The sequence below is a fragment of the Eumetopias jubatus genome, unplaced genomic scaffold (genome assembly GCF_037043125.1).
Source record: "Eumetopias jubatus isolate StellerSeaLion01/CBP00866 unplaced genomic scaffold, mEumJub1_p1.0 scaffold_8, whole genome shotgun sequence".
Lineage (NCBI taxonomy): Eukaryota > Metazoa > Chordata > Mammalia > Carnivora > Otariidae > Eumetopias > Eumetopias jubatus.
The window spans coordinates 96230313-96256461 of NW_028274814.1; the positions used below are offsets into that span (position 1 = coordinate 96230313).

Here is a 26149-nt window from a genome sequence, read left to right on the forward strand (position 1 = left end):
AGGACTTACTAAACTATTACAAAATTGTTTATCTTGAATATCTGTAATAATCTAACTTCTGAAGAATGTGGAAAACCTTTATAACTTAGAAGATAGCCTATTTTTTTCCTATTTCATATAGGTTTGCAAATTTCTGTTGAACTTCTCAGAGTTAATTTAGACTTTTATTGTAGTCCCTGTCAGCTGGATCCCATGAAGTTTGATATTATAGCCTTCTAAGGAGCTGTGTTTTTCTTGAGTAAGTTTTCTCCTTGAAGAATCTTTATACACATTTTTATTCCTGTGTTGATTCAGCCAACTCAGCTTCCTCTTTCTGACTTAACGAATGTGTTTATTTCTTCCACATTTCACTGAAAATAGCTTTTTTTGTGTGATGGGAGTTTGTATATATTGTTAAAATAATTGATAAAGAAGATTATTGGGTAAGAATTAAATACGAATTTTAAAAGTTTATGTATTCTAATTTATCCTCGAGGCTTTTATGCTGATATTATAGGCAACATACTGTATTATTTTCTCTTCTAAATTAAAGTACTGAAGAGTGAAACTTGAAGCTTAAAGTTCTGAGATATTTTTTTTCTGTGACCAAAGATCTGAGATAAATAAGAATATTTTCCATATATTTCTTGTGCTTTAAATACTCAAATGTATAAAATACAGGATTTATTCATAAACCATGGGACAGTGTGGAAACAAAAAATTTCATGTAGAACTTGAAAAACAGGTAATAATTTACTACCAGTTTAAATATAATAAAGAATGAATAGAATGGTAACTAATATGTGAACTTGAAATTTTTACACTTAACAAATATTAATGTCACGTTTAATTTTTTTCATGTTAGAATTTGAATACATCTGGCAAGACAACTTCAAGTACAGATGGACCCAAATTCCCTGGAGATAAAAGTTCAACAACACAAAATAATAACCAGCAGAAAAAAGGGATCCAGGTGTTACCTGATGGTGGGACTCTATAAAATAAGTCAGAGATATTATAGAATTCGTTTCTTTGCTTTTTCCTTAAAGATAAAATTACTGTGTTCTTCTTACCCAGGTCGGGTTACTAACATTCCTCAAGGGATGGTGACGGACCAATTTGGAATGATTGGCCTGTTAACATTTATCAGGGCAGCAGAGACGGACCCAGGAATGGTACATCTTGCATTAGGAAGTGACTTAACAACATTAGGCCTCAATCTGAACTCTCCTGAGTAAGTTTTTTTTCTTTTCTTCCACATTTGTGTATAATACCTACTTGCAGATTTCTAGTTTTTAATTTCATGTAATCAGATTGTATCACCTACAGCCACTCATTGTTGCTGTTATGTCTTGACTCTTTGGGTCATACCCTCTCTTGTTAGCTCCTGGATCACTGTCACTTGACAATATCATTCCTCTTTGGCAGTTTCAGAATACACATATATGATCCTTCCATATTCCTGAAATCTTGGGTTGTTGAGTTTTTCACCTCCAAAAATCTTACTCTCCACCACATCTCAGCTACTTTTACATATTTAATCATCCTTTTGACTTTGCCATTATCAGTAACTTCAGTTTCTCTATAATTTTATCTGTGCTCCCATGCCACTTCCTGTTTCCCATCTTTCTCCCTCTAGTTCTGGCTCCTATAATCATTTGACTCCTTGGGATCTTCAATCCATTGATTCTTCTATCTTTTCACTGTTCTGCAGCATCCTTCTCTTCCCCTGAGAAGAACTCACTCCCTTCTTATCCAGTTAAGTTCTGTGGTCATTCATAATTGTTTGTTTATATACACTCTTGGCTACTTTGCCCCTCTCTTGTTCTTTGTCATGATTGCATGGCAGAAACTACAACCCTGGTTATACTCTGACTTCCATTCTTGACCTCTGCTTCTGAACCCGGCTAGAGAAAACCACACAGCTTCACTGCCCGGTCTCATTTCACATTCATGGCCAGGAACCTCAAAAGAGGGCCCTTAATTCTGCCACTCATAACTGGCATGCCTTGTCCATTCATTCTTTTGTTCTCCTATGCAACTATTTCACACTCTCTTTTCAAACATCTAATTACCTTTTTCCTTGTCCTCACTCTCAGATGGAGACCTTGCTGCCTTTTTTTTCCCCCCAAGTTTTTATTTAAATTCCAGTTAGTTAACAGTGTAATACTAGTTTCAGGTGTAGAATTAAGACCTTGCGTTTTTATTTCTAGTTTACTAAGAAAGATGGAAATAATCAGAAGAGAGTGTCAGCATAGTCCTACCACCAAATCTATCTATCTACTACTATCTGTACCCACCTTATTCTTGTCTTCCACCCTGTTGCTATAGTTGATCCATGCTTTCTACTTAAAATGTCTCTTGAAAACTCAAGGACATGGCTCTAACAAGTTTTGTACTTTTGTTGGGTCATTTCCATCAGCATACAAATATTCTATTACTTCCTTTATAAAGTTAATAAAATGCCTTCTTCTTATCTAACTTCTTCTGTGAGTTAACTGCCCTTATTTCTTTATTCTTATTTCTTGGAGAGCAAAACTCTTCAAAAAAGCCATCTTTACATCTCCCATTTGTCTTCTCCCATTCTCCGTTAAATCCATTTCAGTTACAATTTTGCCTCACCACTTCACTAAAACTACTCTCATCAAGGTCATCAAATGATCTCTATGTTACTAAATTCAGGGGTCACTTGTAGGAACTTATCCTCCTTGACCTGTCAGCAATGTTTGACATAGTAGATTCATTGCTGCATGCTTCTTACTGCTTTTAACTGCTGCCACTCTGGTTTGAATCACCATCCTCTCTTGCCTAGATTATTCCGTTAGCCAATCACCGGGTGTCCCTGATTCTCTCTGTGTCCCTCACAGTGTCTTCTTTATATAGGAGCCAGGACCATCCTTTCTGAATAGGTTAATCTTTTGCGCAGTGCCCAATGAGGGTTTGTGGTTTCATTATGATTAAAAACCTAAAATCTTGGGATGCCTCGGTGGCTCAGTCAGTTAAGCATCTGCCTTTGGCTCAGGTCGTGATCCCAGGGTGCTGGAATCGAGTCCCTCATCAGGCTCCCTGCTCAGCGCTGCTCCCCCTGTTCGTGCTCGTGCGTGCTCTCTCTCTCTCTCTCTCTCTCTGACAAATAAATAAATTAATTTAAAAAAAACCTAAAATCTTTATAGGCCTGTTTATCTCTACAGGCATGTTCTCCTTCCCCCACCTCCATGGCTTTTCCCTTTGTTCACTCTGTTCCAGCTTCACTGGCCTTCTTGCTGTACCGCAGACATACCAGTCATATCCCAACCTTAGTTACTCTAGCAGTTCCCTCTGACTAGAATAGTCTTTTGCCAGATAGTTAATATGGCTCACTCCCTCATGTCTTTCAAATCTTTGTTCAAATCTGATCTTCTAAATGAGACCTAACCTGACTACTTTATTTAATGCAACTAATCTACCATCTCTACTCCTCCATGAACATGCAATATTATTTATTATGGAAATTATTTTTGTCTGCCTCCCTCAAATCTGTCATCCTCAATCAGAAAATAAGTTTCAGGGGCGCCTGAGTGGCTCAGTCGTTAAGCATCTCTCTTTGGCTCAGGTCATGATCCCAGGGTCCTGGGATCGAGCCCCGTATCGGGCTCCCTGTTCCACGGGAAGCCTGCTTCTCCCTCTCCCACTCCCTCTGCTTGTGTTCCCTCTTTTGCTGTGTCTCTGTCAAATAAATAAATAAAATCTTTAAAAAAGAAAAGAAAAGAAGTTTCATGTTGTCCGTTACCTTTGTTTTGTTCACTAATGTAGCCAAAGTACCTAGAACAGTGCCAGGCATATAATAGGCACTCAGTAAATATTTGGTGATTTGAACTTTTGCTTTTAATAATTACTGATTTTTTTCTGGCCATATAAATGGTAAAGTAATTTTACTTGGGGGCATGCTATTAATGAATTTAAAGCATTCTGAGTTGAAGTTACATTATATGTGAATATATATTTATAACTTAATATATATACTTGGTACATACACACACACATATACACACCTAGTTAACCTTGTTTCATTTTTCTGCTGTGTAAGTTATAGTAAGCACATGAAAAGAAATTAGAAGATGCTCATTTTACTTTTGAAGTCATTGTTTTTCCTGATTTCCTGAAATAAAAATTGAAATTTTTTTTTGTACTTCGGACTTGAGAGTGTTTGTTTTTTTTTCCCCTCATATTCAGAAATCTCTACCCCAAATTTGCATCACCCTGGGCATCTTCACCTTGTCGACCTCAAGACATAGGTAGGAGAATTTATTTGTGTTCAGACCTTTTAAAAATATTTTTTAACTGAGAATCAGTTAATAAGGCTTTTTTCATTTTATTATCCAGACTTCCATGTTCCATCTGAGTACTTAACGAACATTCACATTAGGGATAAGGTGAGTGTAGTTTATTATTCTCCTCAGTCAGCATGAATGTATCTATTTTTCAGGCACTGTTTTTCAGTTCAGACGGCGTAAAATTTTTTGAAATAATTAGCAGTGGTTTCAGGGGTTTGCTTTCATGTGTCCATTCAATTACATAAAACAATTTTATTTCTATTTTTGTTTATCTTAATGTTTTGATGAGATCCTGGGTTATATTTAAAGAATATGTTTTAAAAACAAAACAATGGTAGGGCTGGTCAGAATTTTTCTAGGAGTTATTAATAACGGCATAACCATGGTTGATGAGAATTAAACTGTTTTGGGAAAATTTGATAAATTTCCTTCTGATATTCTCATTTTATGCCCTTATCAAAATATTTTTTTTACAAGTGCTGTAGGTAGTGTTTTCAATGGAACAGTATATAAATATGTATTTAAAAACTGTGACATTTGGCTTTTTAAAATGTTTAAATTACCCAAAATTCTAGTTGTAAAGTAACTATTAACAGACTACAGTTTTAATCTTTTGTTTTACTCTAAAAAAGAAAATGGTAACTACTTTGTTTAGGAGAAAGAACTAAGTCTTCATTTCTGTTAGAAGTTGTGTCCCTAGATTTTGGCCTTGAGGAAGGATATCATTTATTAAAAATTATGTTATACATATGTATCTAATGTCTTATATATTTATATATAAATCTAAAATAATTTCATAAATATATAAAATATATATTAAAATGGTGATGTTCTGTGTCTGTACCGTGCAGTTGCATGGTCAAGTGAATGTTGATTTTGTGGACAGGAAGTAAAGAGATTCTCAATATGTCTTTTAATACTTGAGTAAATGGAAGACAAGATGTATGAGATAGAGCTAATTTTTTCTGTTTGTAGACTGTGTGATTTTTTTCTGCCACCTCCACCATAGATAGAGCTTTTTTGCTCCAATTACCTAAGGGTTCCAGAACCGTTTCTTAGGGCAATTTAAGAAATACTGATTTAGGAGAATTTGTCACCTTCAAAACTGCTACTTGAATGGGGATAATATGAATGGAGAGAAAAATTATATTCTGAGATTGTGTAACAGTTAAATAGACATTTCAATACAGAATTGGGTGAAGAGATAAAAGTGTTTTCATTTTGATGAGCTTTTAAATAAAGGTTTACCCTAATAAAAGATTTCAAGACTGTTAAACTCAATGTTTTATAGTTTGGTTGGCAGTTAATGTTTCTGCTTTATGGAAGCACATAAGGCAGTCATCTTTTAGTCATCCATTTAAACAAAATAAAGAGCTGTCCCTTTATGATTTTTGTATTTACCGTCTGTGATTTGCTAAAAATACATAACCAACTGATTTGTGAATCACTGTCTGATGTAGATTCAGCTAACATTTCTTACAAGTTTTCTATGTATCAGGCATTCTTTAAGGTACATTCATATACAGACGCTTTGTCAATTTCATTTACATTCTTAGTAACCTTGTAGGTCTCATTTCTGCATTTTATATGGAAGTTCATAGGCATTAAATAACTTGGACATAGTCATATTTGTAAATAATGGAACCAGTTCTTGTATATACGTCCTGCATCTCTGAACACTGGTTCGACTATTATTACCATGTTGGGTATTAATAAGCCCTCAAGTAAAACAGCATTTGGTTTTGGTTAGAAGTTTTTATATAGCTTTTTATCCTATTCGTACATAAAATAGATGTACCAGAAATAATTGTTAAATGACTTCAGTTATTTAAATGGTAAAACTCTCCCTTAAAATCATAACTACCTGCGAAATCATGTAATAATGGTTATCTACTACAAAGAAAAGAGTTTCTGTTTATCTTTTTATTTTTACTTCAGTGGTAGCATTATGTTAGGGTTTTCAAACTTATTTTACACTTCAGAATAATTGATTTCTCTTTTCCAGCTCGCTGCAATAAAACTTGGCCGATATGGAGAAGACCTGCTTTTCTATCTCTATTACATGAATGGAGGAGACGTATTACAACTTTTAGCTGCAGTAGAGCTGTATGTTCAAAGTATTTTTAAACATTTTTGTATTATAGTGGATCTTGTTTATTCTGAAAGCTTTTCTTTTACATGATTGCTATGGTTTCTCTTTTGTTCTTAAAGCGGAAATATTTCCATCAAGAAATAAGTCATTTGTTTTTTACATTTAGTAAAATAAAGTTAATTTAGATTGAAAGTTTATGTTACCATGGTTAGTGGTCATTGTATACATAAAAATAATTATTTCAGATTTAAATAATCCTAAATTTGTAAGAAGACAGAATTGACTCATGAATTTGGTGAATCTAATTTTTATAAATATGTGAAGTATAAGATATGGTTCATAACTGTGGCACATCTTCTTGTAGAACCACGTATGTTAATGTTAGTGAATTTCATCATTAATGAACATCTGTTGAGTATTATATGGGCAAGGCACTGCATACAACTTGTGTGTTTTGGAGTGTTGATGAAGTCCACATTCGTTATCAGAAGCCTGTTGGCCAACTTAAATAAATTAGTGTTAAGAAGTTGGTCCTTTGGATATTTTTTCCTGAGCATTTCTGTTTTTACCTGATGCTCTAAGAATAAAAATTTTGTGTCATTTCTCATATATCCAATTGGTAATATATTTTGTTACCAATAGACTATTCTAGTAATCATGTTTACTAGAGTAAATTGTTATTAAAAATTTATGATGTTGTGGGGCGCCTGGCTGGCTCAGTTGGTAGAGCATGTGACTCTTGATCTTGGGGTTGTGAGTTCAAGCCCCACATTGGGCGTAGAGCTTACAAAAAGAAAATTAGGACATTATGATTGAGAGACTTAGTTTTTATAGATTTAAGTATTTTATAATATTCTTTATAACATTTCTATAAATGGCCTTGGATCAGATACATAAAAATGTAAAATTCATTGTTGATAATAAATTGTTTTTTTATTTCTCTATTGAAAATTTGTTTTCTCCCATATCCCCTCATTCTTTGTAACATAGCAATTGTTACCTGTTCCTTTTAATTTATTCATAAGTAAATAAATTCATTTAGTTATTCATCTATCCATTACTGGCAGTTCTGTCTCACATCTTATTTATGTCTAAAAATTATCTCACTGTATTAGTAGGAAGGTATTTGTTTACATGGAGGTTTGTTCTACCAGAGATGTTTTTTCTGGTACTTTTACCTCCTTTGGATGTTACTTCCCGAGTTTACAAGTGATATAGTAAATCCTCATTGATTCTTGCATGAATTCTAATGGATATCCTTTTGGCTTTTCAAAATTTAGGATCAATGAGATTTGAATAAAAAAAGTAATACGTTCATTAAGAATTTTTAATATGGATATTCTATTTTCAACATAGTTATAAAATTATGTGAATTTAAATAGATAAAAAGACTATTTTGTTCCTTATAAAATAATACAAATAGTTGGGGTTTTTGTTTGTTTTAATAGATATCTCAATTTCTATTGAATGTTAAGAACAAAAAAGGAGTGAAGTTTCTGGAACACAATGTATCTTTATTTGGTCTGCCTAAGTTTTTATCACATTGCTCATAGAGCTTTTAAGATCTTACTGTGTTTGCATAAAAAGTCTCTTCAGTTAAATAAAGATGTGTATATTAACAAGTGTGGTTTCTGGACAAATTAAGGGATTCTTTTCCTATATTTATTTCACTAAGGTTGTTTAATAACAAAAGGTAAAGAAGCATCCATATTTATGTATTTTCTGTATAATTTTCTGAGGAAAATTTTACAAAATGTAGAAAATGTTTGATGTGAGCCACAGGAAAAATTAATTGTCTTTTTCTCTTAAAAATTGAAGTTTTAACCGTGATTGGAGATACCACAAAGAAGAACGAGTATGGATTACCAGGGCACCAGGCATGGAGCCAACAATGAAAACCAATACATATGAGAGGGGAACATATTACTTCTTTGACTGTCTTAACTGGAGGAAAGTAGCTAAGGTATATTTTTTTCCATGTGCAAATGTGTAAATGTATAAATCTAGATTTTAAAAAGAAGTATCCTCTTTTATCTGTTTATATGTACCAATACATCCATTCCAATAATGTGCCAGATACTTGCTAATTAAGTTTTTTTGTCCTCACCTCCTTGGCTTGATTTAAACTTTAGGAGAGTATCTGGAAACAACTCATTCACCCATAGTTAGGAAAATGAACTTGGTAAGAAATTTTGTAATTTTTCACAAGCCTTGGTAACATTTGAAACATTTTTGTGTCTACTCAGTTGTAAAATAAAGATCACCTTCTTGCAATCCCAGTCATGTATTCTTATTACTTTAAGCAAGTAGGAGATTTTCCTAAAACTGGTATATAAACAGATAATAGGCTTTTTAAAACACTTGCACTCATTGCAGGAAAGATGCTTGATTTTTATTTGCAAGTGATATAAAGAAAGAAAATTGTAAGCATTAACCTTGATTGTTCCTATGACTAGTATGCTGAATATTGGAGGGAAGAGGACTGTGGAAAAAGTTGGTTGTTGTGTTTTGTTTTGCAACTTCTCCTCACAAAAACACCTATTTAACTGTCCCATGTGCAAAATTTTCATTAGTCTCATATAGCATATTTCACGGTCTGTGTAGTATCTTGAATGTATGCATTTAGTCTCCCTAGTAGAGAGTATAACCAACATCTGATTTCATAACTCCAAGATTGCTCTGAATGCCTTTTCCATTGAAGATTCTTAGGATTAAAAACTAAAGAATTAGTTTTGTTTATTCTCAATAAATTTAAACAGAAGAAAAGTATTTCTTGGCAACTAGTCCATTGGATGATTCTCTAGTTGTTGGTTTGGGCTTTTTTATCTTTTGAGTCAACTTTATTAAATCAATAAGGTAAAACATTTTAACATGACAATGTAAAATGCTTACCAGATCTTTATCACAGAAATGTTTTACATCACAAGATTTCATGTAAAACTTGAGAAATAGGAAAAGATGTGCCCAAGTAAAAACACCAGACAAGACACATACAAGAGGTTAAATCTTTTTTATTATTACTTTTGGGTGTTTGTCAGTGGTAAATGTCATTACTTCTCAGACCAAGTCCATGGACCACCATACTGTTTTTGAGTTATTTTAACAATTATAATTAATATGCATATTTTGATTTTAAAAGGTAGATCCATGATCTGACCTTTTAAGTAGAAATAATTACATTCATTACAAGTAGTACAGGAGACATTGTGTATGTTACCTGTTAAGAAGTTAGTGTGGTAGAAAGCCTTTGTATTGTAGATTTGAATTTAACTCCTCTTTCAGCTCTTTTATGCTTTGACCATTTGCAAGTTTCTTTTCCATGCCTGCTTCCTTATCTTTTAAATCGAATCATATTTGCTTCTAGATTGTCATGAGGATTAAATGAGATTTTACACATACACGCACATGCTCAGTACAGTGCTTCGCATATATTGGGTATTTGATACATGGGAGTAGTTGTAGTTTGTTGCTGTTTTTATCATCTGTGTTCTTACAGCTTATTACTCTTCTTCAAAGATGGAAAAATTATAACTATTGTTAGGTCAGGTCACTGGTTCTCAAACTTGAGCTTGCATCAGAATTACCTGGCAGACTTATTAAAAACACAAGTTGCTGAGCCATACCTCCATTGTTTCTGATTTAATAACGTCTATGGATGGGGCCTGAGGATTTGCATTTGTAACAATTTCCTAAGTGATGCCAATGATTTTGCTGATCTTTGTCTGGAGCTTCTCAGTCAGTTGATTGTACAGGAGAGAAGAATGTGTCTTTGGAGGGGGAAAAGAGTCTTAGTAATAACTGAAGTTTTCTCCATTCGATTTGAAGCTTTTTGCTCAATATCATTGTAAGTTATTCCAAACTTCTATATGCAGAAAGGATGGATGTTTGTAGTAGATTGATGTATCATTTTAGTTAAGTTTTAGTTCAATATATAGGACAGATTTTCTTATGTGAAAAAGGTTTCCAATACTACTTTCTCTCCACAGAATATTCAGAAGCAACTTAAACATTAATAGGCCCTTCTACTTTCCTATAAAAATCAATTCCCCAGTCAGATACATGTCATTTTAAAGAAAAGTGTGTGTGTGTGTGTGTGTGTGTGTGTGTGTGTGTGTAAATATGTAGTGTGCATATATAAAGTAATTTTACCCAACTTTATCTGATCTCCTGTACAGTTGAGCTTTGTCTTAACCTTTACCTTTATAATTTTTAGCTCTGAAGTTGGAAAATAAAATTTGAGAAATATCATTAAACTGTTTAAGAAATCTCTTTTGAGGTAATTGCTGGCCACTGGCACTGACACTTTTCATCAAAATTATTTTCACAATGATGAAAGCAAGCAGAATTATTTGTTTCTATTAAGTATTATACATAGCTCACACTTGTTATATTAAAATAGATTCATGAACTTAAAACTTTTAAGTTGTATTCACAGAATAAACTTTTCACAATGGCTCCTGGTTTTTTGTTTGTTTTAAAAGATGTTTTCAGTGTTTTCTCAAATTGTTTAGGAATTAAGACATTTAGTTCCATTTATAATGTATTAACAGTTTATCAGACTACAGAAAAGCCCTTAAAATGCCATGTCCCAAGTAAACCTCAAAATCCCCACCTGTAAAGTGGATGTGGTTTACTACTCACAGGTAAAGAACATGCATTATTAAATAACTTCAACTCATTGTAAGAAGCCTACAGTCTGAATTAGTATTATAAGTAATAGCTTGATGTTATCATGTTGTCTTTGAAAAGTATTGACCTGATCTAGACTGTTGTCAGGTCTCCATCTCACGATGTCTTGTATGAGGTTCTTTCTTTCTGTTTTGCAGATTATTTAATATTTTCAGAGATTTGAAGAATTGTTAATAAGAAATTCGATGGTTTAAATTGGAAGTATTTTTTACCCGTGAAAATTCCGTAACTCTGAGCTCTAGGATCCAGCCCATTAAATAAAGTATTTTTTGTATGTCAATAATGTATACATAAAAATTTTGACACTGTGTTTATTCTCCCCTTTTAAATAATCTTGACTTTCAGACAGGCTATGTGGTCTATCCTTTGTAATTTAGCTAGAATTACTCAGGATCTCACTAATTTACAAATAGTGGTCATTCAGATTATATATATTCTTAATGAGTAGAATTTTTTAAATAATTTCATCAACAGAATTTTCAGGTGATGTAGGCTGCTCTATGATCAATAGCTTTCTCAAACTAAAGCCTTAAAAATTGAAGAATTCTTTCAGCCTGACTTCACCTTGTGGATCCAACACTGAATAGTATTTCTAATGCTTAGAATTTTTTATAATATCATAGCCTGATATAAATATGATTTTTTTTCCATTAATTTCACTGGTACACATTAGTATATCTTTATATTTTAATCAGTAATATGTACTTTTCTTCAAAGTAGTAAAAAAATATTTCTAATAAGTATATTTAAGATAGTTGGCAACTTCCTAAAATTGGAGGATTTATCTTAGGTGAGAGAAAGCTGACATTTTTGAGAATTTGAGAAAATATTCCTGCAGTGTATGTTTCTCGGTGTAATTCTGTCAGTGATTACATTAATGCTTTTGTAATAATTTCATTTGATTATCTGAATCCAGTACATGTATTTCAGTTCTGCGTACAGTGACCTCTTGAGAATATGTAGCCTAATTTGATTAATAGAAAAATAACTTTAAAAGTTGTTTTTAAAAAGTATCTAAAACATTTTATAGCCTTTTAAATCATTAAATTGTAATGTTCCTAAAACAAATGAAAAAAAAACTTGTGTTTATTAATTCATCAGCCATTAATTACATACCTACTAGGGGCATGGCACTATATTCCAGGCAGTATGTAGTGGTTTACAAAACAGACCTACTATTTTTGTCCCTACCGGTTATAAAGAGGTGTGCGTGTGTGATGTGTGTGTACATATAACAAATGTGTAAAAGAGATGTTACCAACGAAGGGAACAAAGAGATACCAGAATATATTGTAAGATTTACGTATTTTAAGAAGAATAAAAATACACAGAAGAACAAAACAATGATGTAAGAAAAAGGAAGACAAAATTTGACTTATTTAATTTCTGAATCTCTGATATATGAGTTTTTAAATTATATTAAAATACTTATTATACTCCCTAGGTTTAAACTGATCTTTTTCTTTTAATATCTAGGGGGGAAAATATGTGCTCTGATGAAGTCACTCCAGTTTAAGTTCTAATAATACTGTGTAGTTCGCCAGTGTACAATGACAAGGACAGGATCGCTGAACAGAATTTAATTTATGTAACTTAGTGGGGCTGTGATTTGTTACAGTTACAAATAGACTTTTTACCCTGCAACTACACGTATTTTGGAACTAAATTGCCAATTTTAATTTCTAAAGAGTGATATAACAAGAAGATATTTTCTTCACTCATTTTGATATTCTTCTTAAGCCAGGCAATAAATTGCTTTTAAACTTTAGGGGTAGGGAGAGAGAGAGCGGTGCCTACACAACGCATAAGGGGGACGATGGTGATTCTGGAGTTTGCTAGTTTTAATGAAAAGCAAATGACCTATGTGCCTTAGTTACTCTGTCCTATAAAGTGAACCTTTTTAAATTAAAGTCATTACAGTGTCTCTTCTTTAAGAACATTTGTCACCGAACTGAATTTTTTCAACATTTCTGCATAAGGGGTGTAATGAAGTAAATTTATTTGGATCTTGCACTAAAACTGTTAAAAATAATGTGTTAACACTAGAAGGTCATGGGCTTTGGTGCTACATAGGTCTGAATCCTAATCCCAGATTTTCCACTTAAGGTATGATTTGGACAGGTTACTTGTAAACCTCATTTCTTCAGGTGCAAGATGAAGATAATGATATATACAGAAGGATATAATCAGAAAGATTAAAATTAGCTGTATCTCTAGTTTTGGCACATACTAGATTTTCAGTTGTTAATGTAATAGTCTTAAATTTTAAATACTTGGTTTTATATCTCAATTGAATCATTATGACTTAGGTTTTCATTTTAATAATGGGAATATCCATTTTTAGAATCAATTTGAAACAAGATAGGTATGGTAAGGTATGTTAACCCATAGTGCTAATAATTACTTGTTGGCTTTAATACATAGTATAAATTAAGGTTCATAATGTTTTAAATGGAATTGATTTAGTTTGTGCTATTATTGAATTCAAATTGTAGAATTAGTAATTTTAGAACCTCTTGCTGTTTGGATTTGCAAAGTTCTGTTTTTTGTTTTTTAATATACAAAATTATCTTCTGCATCTCTCTTGATTTTAGGAAGTATCATGAAGAAATTCACTTCACCATTCTCAAATTTTAAAAATCTCATCAAGTTAATGTATTTTGAAAGCTTAATTAAAATGAGCTAAATAGTTTGTGTTCAGATGTGCTTACAGCAAAACCACTGTCTAGTTTTGAGTGGCATTCACATCTTTTCAGTATTTGGGTTTGAAGTGAGAAGTCGGGAGATGTCTGAGTTGTAAGGTTAGAATAACTTGATATGTTTGCTTTTAAAAAAAATAGGTGTAATAATTACAAATTGGAAAATTATTTTTTCGAGGAAAAAGTAAATTTTTTTACGTCATTGAAGGTTGGCTTTATTTTAAATACCCTGCAATTTTCAGTGCTTTTTATTGATAGAGTAATAGCTGCTCAGACTTCCACTTTTGAGCAAAAAATGCATTGTTTCAGTGTTATAAAATAGATGTTCATGAGTAGTCTCTGACTTTTACACAAAGTCTGTATTTTTGCACTTATCAGAAATTGCAGCACATTACTTTTCTTCAGGCTGTATTTTAGAGGGAAAAAAGTTGGTACATCTGTGTCTGTGTTCATTCTCATACATGTAGGTATTTTGTTCACCTAGTAAAATATATTTTGACAAAAATCTGAGATCAGAGGGAGAGGAAATCATCTAAATTCTTAAATTTGGTTTTATAGGAATTTCATCTGGAATATGACAAATTAGAAGAACGGCCTCACCTGCCATCCACCTTCAACTACAACCCTGCTCAGCAAGCCTTCTAAAAAAAGACTTCCCTTTTCTTGGGGTATGGCTGTCTCAGCACAATACTCAACATAACTGCAGAACTGATGTGGCTCAGGCACCCTGGTTTTAATTCCTTGAGGATCTGGCAATTGGCTTATGCAAAGGGTCACCATTTGAGGTCCTGCCTTACTAATTATGTGCTGCCCAACAACTAAATTTGTAATTTGTTTTTCTCTAGTTCGAGCAGGGTCTGAATTTTTTTCATTTATTTTCTTTTTTTGCCAGCAGACAGACTTGAGTCTGTAAAGACAAGCAAGTACACTGACAGAAGTTTACCATTTAGTTTCTAAAATGTAAAAAAACCCACAAAAGACTCAACAGAATTAGACCACAAAATTTGCATTGTTCATTGTAGCACTATTGGTAATAAAATAACAAATGTTTGTGCATTTTTATGTGAAGATCCTTCTCGTATTTCATTTGGAAAGATGAGCAAGGTCTGCTTCCTTCATTTTACTTCCCCTTCTGTTTTTGAAAGGCAGTTTCGCCAAGCTTAATGCAAGAATATCTGACTGTTTAGAAGAAAGATATTGCCACAATCTCTGGATGGTTTCCAGGGTTGTGTTATTACTGAGCTTCATCTTTCCAGAATGAGCAAAACACTGTCCAGTCTTTGTTACGATTTTGTAATAAATGTGTACATTTTTTTTAAATTTTTGGACATCACATGAATAAAGGTATGTATGTACGAATGTGTATATATTATATATATGACATCTATTTTGGAAAATGTTTGCCCTGCTGTACCTCATTTTTAGGAGGTGTGCATGGATGCAATATATGAAAATGGGACATTCTGGAACTGCTGGTCAGGGGACTTTGTCGCCCTGTGCACTAAAGGGCCAGATTTTCAGCAGCCAAGGACATCCATACCCAAGTGAATGTGATGGGACTTAAAGAAGTGAACTGAGACAATTCACTCTGGCTGTTTGAACAGCAGCGTTTCATAGGAAGAGAAAAAAAGATCAATCTTGTATTTTCTGACCACATAAAGGCTTCTTCTCTTTGTAATAAAGTAGAAAAGCTCTCCTCACTGCAGTGTTGACTTTGATTTGAAATTGTGAAATTATTTCTTCAACATGAAAGTAGACCCCCCCGAAACCCTCAAGGTTTACAAATGGTGTGACTAGTCAATTTAAAGTGTAGTCTTTTTTTTCAGCTTTTGACAAGTAATTTGACGGAACCATATATCATTTTACTTGTAGGTTAAAAATGCAGGTGCATTTTTAGTTATTAACCAGGTCAAAACAGAAACTATTTTTTAAAGTAATTATGGCTGCATTAGAAATAAAACTTCCTGAACACTCATGGGACCCAATCAAGATACTTTTGTGAGAAATTCATGAGACATTTCCTGATAGACCTTTGAGATTTATCTTTAAGAAGTAATATGCAAATTAAGGTAAACCAAAAGCAAGGGTGAGGTAGACTTTACCTTCAGTTTGCTGGCCTGGATATTTCACATTTACAAGTTGATGGATTCTTTTCCATCTAAAGGCGCAAATACTGTATTTAAAAATGTTGAAGACTGAAGCTACAAACACTAGAGATAGAGAGTAAAAAAGGCAGTGAGTTTCGATTTTCTAAATTTTCATTTTTAACCTATTTTTCTATGAAGAGTGAAAGTTTGTTGACATTTACCAAATCATGTTTGAAAATGAAACATTTATGACATTGCTGTGTTTGTGTATCAGGAATATGAAATGACTTAAGATATACCTTTTTCTATGTATTTTGAGATATGGAGAAACTGACATAAAAATATCAGGATTTTTTAACCTTTCAGATTTAAACCAAAGCATCTCCTCTGCAGGAAAGATGGCACTTATATAATTGTAGTTTTAACTGTTGTGCACAAAACTTCACATATTTGACATAAACCAGAATCAAATCCTAGATTTCTTAAAGCATTACATTTTTTCACAATAATTGACTTTGTAAAGCATAACTTTTCCTACATAACCATGAGAAACAGTTAAAAAGAAAGAAAAGGGAAGGTGATCTTTATTTTTATGAGTACAAACGTAACAGTATAAAGTGTGTCACCATGATCATGATTGGTAGTTTTGTGAATGACTCAGAAAAGCAAGATAGCTCATATCAAGTGGTTTGTTGTCTTGACTCTTGTTTAACGGCCATTTAGAAATTTTAAGTGCACACTTTTCCAGTTTCTAAGTTCTTTTTACCCTGAATCATCAAAATGAGAAAACTCTTGCATGTAAACCAATTTTTTATAACTTGTTATCCGAAATTACCATGCTCTTGACTTCAGATCCAAGTTTAAAAAGTCTATTTGAAATCTTTAAAGTACTATATTAAACTCTTTAATATAATACACTGTTATATTCTTTGGTTTTATAACTTGTGGTTATACATGTACAGAAGTTGACCTGAACTAATATTTCACATTTTCTTTCTTAGGTTTAATTCTGTTAAATTTTCCCTATATAACTAGTGACATAGATGTGTATGTTGTTAAATAACTTTGTGATTATACTATAATTGGCTCTAGGGGTAAAAAGCTATTTAGTTGCAAAAAAAAGTCCTTTCACCTTTTTAGTTTCAAATATATATTCTATGCTTCTTGTGGTGATACTATAATTTATATGATAAAACTCCATTTTCAGGGATTTTTTTTCACTGCACAAAGTTTTCCTTAGATATAAAAAATTTTTAAGAACTGAAAAGTTTATTTGAATTCTTACAGTATAATATAAAGCCAACCACTTAACTGGTCTTTTCCTTTTTGCCACTGAACTTGGTACACCGTAGGTGCTTGATAAATACATGTTGATTGAATGGTATAAATTGATATTTCAATTTGAAAATAAAATGTACAAATTAAAGCATTGGGCTTTGAAATAATTTACAATTTTTTGCTGTAATTTCATTTTCAAAATTCTTTTTTAAAGCATTTTCAATGAACTTTTGAATGTTCAAATTTTTCCCACTCTACCCTTTCTAATCCTTCATTCAAAAACAGATCTTCCATTCTTTTACACCCAGTGCTTTTAAATATGGGGCATCTGAGCATCCCTGCAAAGAAGGGCACATTTATCTTTGATTTGCTTACTAGCATCAGTTTTGCAGAAAGTTACTAAAAACCTAAATGTGCACGTGCATTAAAGGGATGTCCATCTTTAATGTTCTCTTAACCATAGTTTGTGTAGTTAAAAAAAACAAAAACCTAGGAATACCTACTAATTGGTTCCATTAAGACAGTCTGTGGGTAATAAACCAGACTTATCTCTGTGCCTTTTTAAAAGCCTAGGTCCTAACAGCATGTCAGAAAGCTCTTTCCTTGCCACTAGCATTGCCAGTGAATTAGATCATATCATAAATACATGACAGATCTAGGAGATGAAGCAAATAAACACAGTGCACGTCAAAATCGGGATCTAAATCTAACCCAGTAATTTTGTGTGTTGAGTTGCATCAAATAGGATACACTGAATCAAGATAATTACTTTCCCACTTTGGTTGCTAAAAGAATAAAGGATGGTGGAATGTAACGTTTTAAGAGAGTGGTTCATATGTAGATCAATGTAAATTGTAACTGTTGCCAAAAATACTGATGTGATTTTCAGCTATATTGAAAGTATAGTGCTCAGAACAAGGTGGGAAGTCACTGTATTTTAAGAACTGCTGTGACTGGGGAAGGCAGAAGGAGAAAAGAATGTGGCATGCCTTCTAGCTGCCAAGCAATATACTAAGTGTTTTACATGTATTATTGTATGCTGTCTTTAGCATAGCGTCATAAGGTAGGTTTTAGTATCCCCATTTTATATTACATTTTAAATATACAAAAAAACAAACAAACCAGGAAGTAGGAAAGTTTAGCATTAGAGAATAAACTCTAGAAACACGGTATCTGTCTTCAGGTATCAAATTCAAGAGTTGTCATTCATTTGCGGGTCTGAAGAATAGAACTAGGACCAAAAAGAGAAAAAGATTTCAGTGCAGTATTAAAACTGAAGTAATTAAGATTTTGGTTGGTTTGTAAGCCTTTAGATTCAACCTCAGAACATAACTAAGGAGAAACTGACTGGGCAGTGTTCTTGTGTATAAGGTAAGGAGTTGAACTGGATGACCGTGAATGTTTCTGTTCATGGAAAAAGTGTTAAAAGTGGGGTAATTACTGTATTTTCGCAAACCTAGTTGTGAACCATTAGGTACAACCTAATTGTACCACTAAGGAAGAAAAGAGCTTGATTAAACTATGATGAACCATGAATTACAAAAATGCATACCAATTTCAAAGATGTCATGCATGGAAAGAACGTGCATCTTAGAGTTGATATTGTAGACTTTGGAGAAGAGACAGTGGACAACTAAGGGGAGACATGACAGCTGTCTTCAAATATAGGAAGGACTTAAATGAAGAGGGCAAGTCTCAAACCAGCGGGTGCAAGTTGGATGAGACACATTGTGGTTCTGTATATCAAGTTGCAGTCCCAACTGTACTGTTAAATGAAGTAAGGATTCCATCAAAAAAATGTTCAAGCAGAAACTGGATGACTTATCAAGGGGCTATTGAGAGGACTACCTTTTTGAGTAAAAAGTTGGATTTGATAACTTCTAGGCCTCTTTTCAGCTCTTTAAGATGTTGATACCTTTTTTTGGTCTGAAGTTGAGGAATATGATGTCCTCAGGGCTGAAAGTAAATGCTCAGTACTTAAATGCTAAATACTTAAAACATTGACCCTTCTAAAATGTACTCTTCTGTGAGTCATGGATAAGGTGTTTACTTATAATTACTGCTATATCTTTGGAGAGATTTAAATAATCAAAAAAGAATTACAAAAGGCAACTTTATTCAACCTTTTTTTTTTAACTTTAGGAGTAAGAATATGAAACTTACTAGGAAAGCACAACAAATAGTAAATCATGTGTGTATATTCACCAGATTTATTTATGTATTCTAGTGCTACATTAAAAGGAGGGAAGAGACCGTTTCTGATAAGTTTCAAGGTAAATGTTTAGCCTGAAATTACACATTGCATTAGTGTTCAGTCTCGTTTTCTGCTACAGTAGTGATCACAAAACTTAAGCAGTAATCTGATTTATGTAGAGAGAAAACTGATAATTTAATTTGATGTATAAAAATCTCAGTTTGGGTTGAGATAGCTGTGGAGAGCTCACCAGAGGCAAAGTTAACCCTCTAGTTAGGTAATTCTCAAACTTAATGTGCATAAGAATCACCTGAGGAGCATGTTAAAATGTCCATTTTAGGCCTCATATTTAGATTTTATGACTCAAATGAGACCAGGAATACATTGTACTCTAGTAAATACAGGTCATTTCTGAAGTTAGTGAACTACAATTTACACTTAAACTATGCCTACTGTGCAAGTACTAACTAGAATAAAATCTTAAAAGTTCGGGTGAAGTCCAACTAAGCTAATACTAGGATAATGTATTCCTGTGTATCGGGGGCATTCATTTACTTTTTCCTGTATCATCCAATGTTGTAGTGCAGAAACCACATTATTACAGTAGTACTTATTAGAGCAGAATACAAGGAAAGCTAAATCCATTCCTGAGTATAAAAAAGCAAGGATTCTTTTTTTTTTTTTTTCCTTTTAAACCTTTGCTATTTCCAGGGGACATTTTGCCAGACACTAGGTTTCTGCTTCAGTTTGTATGCATAAAAACTGCTAAGGGCAACTATATGCATTATCAGTTCTATGTCCATCAACTGAAAGTTTTTCTTTAGTCCAGTCATCCTGTTGTATAAATACTATGACTTAACAAAAATTTAATGATCTATTTCTTTATCGTAAGAATTCAGTATTCAGTTTAAAAGCTGATCATTTCCAGATGTTTGCCATACAATTTTCCCTCAATCACTTAAATGACTTCTTGAAAATGTCATAAAACTCAGTGTCTTCTTCGTTGTAATAATTTCCTATCTCTGTTGAAAACCCAAATTGCACATCTCATAGCTTATGCTCACCAACTGAAACATGCCAAAATAGTTTAATAAGATTACTTTAAAAAAAAAACATTTTATTTTTAAGTGATCTTTATGTTTAACGAAGGGTTTGAACTCACGAACCCAAGATAAGGAGTCACATGCTATATGGAATGAGCCAGCCAGGCATCCCTAAGACTACTTCTATGTAGCAAAACTAGTTTTTCATTCATCATGTGATTTATCTTTGTTTTCATTTTCAAGGCCTGATAGGCATCTACCACACTACAAATATGTTTTGACATTTTGTTACGGAAAGTGAAATAAAACTGGCCCTATTTATGCCAAAAGTGGTAGTTCCTTCAAACAGTAGAGAATACCAGGTAAAGAAAACATAATTTTTCACTCTTAATTTTCATAAGCATGTCCTGATGAAAAGTAATATTCCAGTATTTGCATTTGTATTTGCCTAAGTAATATTTTGGCTACATAATTTTTAAAACCTTGAAGAAGTGATGTTTTCCTTCCAAGCCAACCAATTCTCCAGTATATACTGAAAGTAATTTTAGTTATAACACATGAGGTTCCTTTAAACATTTTGGGAAGAAATGTACAAATTTCAAGGGTGGTATGATGTCAACAAATAGCTGATTCTGCTTGCTGCTTCTTAGGATCAGCCCTACTGATACTCATTTATAATGAAAAAAATATTTTAAAGAGTAAATGCTGATTATCCTTCAAAAATATACAGCTCAATGAGAAGAAATTACATGTGGGAATGCCATAAATAGTTTCATCTTTTGTATAAAAATAAAGATTTGGGGCAGCCAGAATGTTTGAAAGCTACCTTTAAATCTGTTACATACTGAACATTTATTTTAGGATGTAGTTTTAATTATCATATGTAGCAGTTGCATGAAAATTGGGCTGTCTTTTTAAAAAATTTTATTTTTAAGTAATCTCTACACCAATGTGGTGCTCAAACTCACAACCCCAAGATCAAGAGTTAACATGCTGTACTGACTAAGCCAGCCAGGCACCCCAAAACTGGTCTGTCTTAAAATGTGAGCTGTTAAATATTTTCCCTCTTAATATCCTTCAAATATAAAACAAGTTGAATGAAAATATACCTGTTTTTAAAATGCAAGTCATATGTTATTACTCTGCTCAAAAAGTCATTTCCAGATTTCCTTTTTTAATAAAGTTCCATGTATTTTTTTCATTTCATTCTAAATGATTTAATAGTTGAATATTAAATTAGTTGACTTGCACATCACTGTTTGGAGTCCAAATTCTGTCTACTTGAGCAAAAATCATTTTCCCAGCTTCTCTCTGCATTGGCAATGACATTGTTAATTAATGAACAACAAAATCCATCATCCTAGAAGTGTTTGTACATTGGCTAGCATGGAAAAGAAAGGTGTAGGCTCTTGTTTCAGAGAATATTAAAACTGGGTATCCTTAGCAACTTTGAATTATTTTTTTTTAGCATTTTGGGTTAAGAATATGATCTTAGTGTTCTAAACCATTATCAAAAGGGAATACTGAAGAAACTGAAGATTAAAGGAATAGGAGAGTAGTCTTCCCACATCTGAAGTAGAATCACTTGGGTTTTTTTTTTTTTTTTTTAAGTACGCTCTACATCCAACGTGGGGCCTGAATTCAGGACCCTGAAATAAGGAGTCATAGGCTCTGTCGACTGAGCCAGCCAGGTGCCCCTGAAGTGGCATTTTTTGTAAATCAGATTATCCTACATAAACACCAGAGTGCAAATTAAAAACCTTTACATGGACATTATGGCAAGGTAGATTTCAGTTCACAAGAAAGTACTACTACATAATTTTTTTAAAGATCCAAAGATCAAATGTCCAGTCTTAGGAGTTAATGAAGTTTTCATCACTGGAAATGTCCAAGCAAAGGCAAGAAAACTACTAGAAATATTGCACAATTTCCTGCATTAAGAGGAGGCTAGGCTCTTCTACCCTCGAACTATGACTTGTTTTAACATTCCAGTTGTTCCCCGTGTTTACTTCTACTTTGACTCTAGCTTGAATTTCTAACAAGCTTATCTGAAACCTAAATATTACACTTAGTCTTTCTCTTCCACATAAAACCGTACTACTTACATTTGCTATGCATCTAGAAAAGAGCTATTTTCAACACAAGTGATTCAGAGTAAAATTAAACTGGAGGAACTGGTTAAATCACTAGATCCTCATCCTCTACCCACGTCCCCCTTCATAGATTTAACAGTAGGGATTTTGATCAAGCCTAACTCTACTTGAATTTAAGTATGCACATCTTAAATCCATTTGTATTACCTATACTTCTTTTTTACTAACTACAGAAATTTCTTAGAGATGGTATAATATAGCAGAAAATGGGCCTGTCAAGATGTGTGTAGCTTTACTTAATCTATTGTTCCCTCTTCATCTCATGGGAAGATTAAATTAGGGCATTTGTTTATATTAGGTGCTCAATAGATGTAAGCGTGTTTTTCTAAAGACATATGTACTGTCTCAGCCACTGGGCTAGGAGGTACTCTCCATATTTTGGAATTACTAAAAAAACCTTTTGACTTGACTATGTACTGGTACATAGTAGTAGCTAAGTTTCTGAAGAACAGGGCAAGAACCAAGTCAACTTGGAATAAAAATCATAGAATCAAGAATCTTCTAGTCCAGGGACGCCTGGGTGGCGCAGTCGGTTAAACATCCAACTTTTGGTTTCAGCTCAGGGTCATGAGATCAAGCCCTGTATCAGGCCCCTCTCTCCTCTGCACCTCCATGCTCTGGCTCTCTCTAAAATAAATAAATCTTTTAAAAAATCTAGTCCAACCCTTTCATATGAGGAGGAGGAAACAGTGTAAGAACATCAATTATGTCAAATTATTTAGTATTAAATGTTGAGACTAAAACCTTTTAGCTTCTTGCTTTCTAATTCCAAAGCTGATTTCCCTTTTACTACTTATGTGTATATATTATCTCCCATAGAAGATCACTTCCATTAACATGAACGATAACAGGTGGTAAGAATTTAGGAACTCTAGCCATACTTCCACTATCATATTATGAAATTACTAATATGAAGTGATTGTGCTTTTTGCTTCCCTTTCTCAACTGCAAACATAGAGGCTATATGCAAACAAATCTGAACTTAAAAAAATATTTTTATGTGCTATGGTGAGCACTGTGAATTGTGTAAAACTGATGAATCACAGACTTGTACCCTTGAAACAATACATTATATGTTAAAAATATTTTTAATAATCATTCTTTACTATTTCAAACAAAATGCAGTCTTTGAGAGCTTCCTTTCCTGCTTAATGTTAAATTAGGTGATATGTAAGAGCCCTTACTGTTTTAATATAAGTATAGAAAGTATCTCTTTTAATAGAAGTATAATACATATGAAATTATATATTGCAACTTTAACAGTCACAGGGCTTCTTGAAGAATACTGATCATGAGAACAAATTATAAATAACAATGGTTTTAATGTTCTTGCTTAGATAGGTTTTATTTTTCTTTTAAAAAGAACATTGGGGCTTGGCAATGATTCTCCTGAAAACATTGCTACAGATAATGATGTACACCAAATACGTTGGTCTGGTTCTGTGTATCACATTTTTAATCTTAATTCTAATTGGTGGCAAACATGCAAAGAAAGAACTAGCTTTTATTTCTGTACTGCCTCTGCCCTCCACAGGAAACAAGATGCCTAGTATAGAAAGTAGTAAGTAGTGTTCTCAATAATAATTACATGCTCACTATTATATGCATAGATAAACTTTATGCAGGAAAAAAAATGGAAAAATAATGGCTACCCAGGATTTTTTTTTTCGCATTAAAATTCTGAGACTACTACATAACATTCACCATGAAGCATGGCAAGAAAGTTAGTTTTTTGATATCCTCAAGCTGGAAATGATTTAGTTCAACTGTAAACATTTTTAAGTCAAGACTAAAGTGGAAACAGATTTCTATGACAACAAAATTGTCAATTGCCTAAGCTGAATGAAAAGATAAAATTTTCTATATAGTTTTCCTTGTTGGATCACTCATGCTTTCATTCATGTTTATTTCTATCTATTCTGGTTACAAATGTCTAAAACCTATCCAGAAGGTGAATTTTGATGAAAAAAGGTGGTGATACAAAATTAATTTTCTCTCCTATGTATTTTATTCAAATGTATAGTAGCAGTTTGTTGTTGAAAAACTTCACAATGCGCCAATTTTTAAAAGAGTGTATAAACATTTTCCCAACATGCTCTAAACGCTTCTCTATTCCTGGGATACCTAAGCTCTCCTTATATATATATTTTTGGAATCTTTTAATAGAAGTATATATACATATGAAATTATATATTGCAACTTTAACAGTCACAGGGCTTCTTGAAGAATACTGATCATGAGAACAAATTATAAATAACAATGGTTTTAATGTTCTTGCTTAGATAGGTTTTATTTTTCTTTTAAAAAGAACATCAGGGCTTGGCGATGATTCTCCTGAAAACATTGCTGCAGATAATGATGTACACCAACTACGCTGGTCTGGTTCTGTGTATCACATTTCTAATCTTAATTCTAATTGGTGGCAAACATGCAAAGAAAGAACTAGCTTTTATTTCTGTACTGCCTCTGTCCTCCACAGGAAACAAGATGCTAAGTGACTTCAGAGCTTAGTTATCTCTGAGATTCCCAAAGGTTCCTACCACTATCCTAACTTAGAGAGTCCGGGTGACTGGTTTTCAGAAACTGAGGGGCTTACTAAATGTTAGAAAAGGGATATGGGAGCTCCACCTCAAGTAAATGTAACTAATAACAAACACAGTGTTCCATTAAGGATAAAACAGAAATTTATTTAATGTGGGAAGTCTTTTGATAGGTTTGACTTTCAATGAAAAAGACATGAAAATAATGAAAGGGTTCAGAAGAGAAGCAAAGCTAATTGAAAAATAGGAAATAAGGGAGAAAAGTAAATGTTTAAAGAACAGAAGGCTAGATGGTAACAGTTTCTTCAAATATTTTAATTATAAGGAAGGAGAGTGACTAAATGCAGAACTACAGGGAAAAATGGATTTAAAAGCCCTTAAGAATTTAGGTTAAGTTAAGACAGAATTTTCTGAAACTTGAAGACCATCTTACTTCAGTTTTGAGGCAGAGGGTTAGTTCACAGAACTCTTGGAGCTCTGGAATCATTAATCATATTTATTAAATTATCCTTAGGCATCCCAACCCTGTGTTTTTTGAGCACTAACATAGGAGTTAGTTCTGCCTCAAGATTAAGTTGCTCAGCACACCAAGGAGGAATAATTGGGTCTTGTTATCTGCTCACCACTGCCTCAGATCTTAGACTGGCTTGAGCCTTCTTGAAAAGGAAGATGATTATAACCTGCAGTAGGAAAAAGATTCAGGCTGAAGATCTGTGATCTCAGGTTAAGCTGTTTCAACTATTAAACTCATTTCCCTTTTAGGTAATGTAATCACTAACAATTGTCTTTATGCCAACAGAAAGGGGAAAAATAATTCTTAGGTAAAGAAAGAAGGAAATCTACTCTCTCAAAGCTTGAGAAGTATTAAAGTACAAAGTGTCTCCCTGATTTGGAAGTTTTCCAAACCCTGTATCTTAATTTTTTTCAGAAAAACACTTAGGGTCTTCCTGTAATTAAACTTGCTTTGCCCCTTGCTTGGAAATACTGTTACCTACCACGTAAAGGAATGGAGTACTTCAAAGTAAAATATCAGAACTGCAGTTGAAAGATACTCAGTACCAGTTAAGTAACATTTGAAATCC

General features: G+C 33.0%; 1 protein-coding gene across 5 annotated transcripts in view; it reads left to right on the forward strand.

Moving 5' to 3' along the window:
- CNOT2 (CCR4-NOT transcription complex subunit 2) overlaps positions 1 to 15472 on the forward strand; it is a 117217-nt gene extending 101745 nt beyond the window's left edge. For all 5 annotated transcript variants that reach the window (XM_028110827.2, XM_088025268.1, XM_028110826.2 and 2 more), the window contains 7 exons: positions 845 to 965; positions 1057 to 1213; positions 4192 to 4253; positions 4342 to 4391; positions 6298 to 6398; positions 8203 to 8347; positions 14331 to 15472. In XM_028110827.2, the coding sequence (XP_027966628.1) occupies positions 845 to 965; positions 1057 to 1213; positions 4192 to 4253; positions 4342 to 4391; positions 6298 to 6398; positions 8203 to 8347; positions 14331 to 14417 (723 nt within the window). In that variant the 3' untranslated portion in view covers positions 14418 to 15472. The remainder of the gene's footprint in view (positions 1 to 844; positions 966 to 1056; positions 1214 to 4191; positions 4254 to 4341; positions 4392 to 6297; positions 6399 to 8202; positions 8348 to 14330) is intronic.
- Positions 15473 to 26149: the final 10677 nt, after the last annotated feature.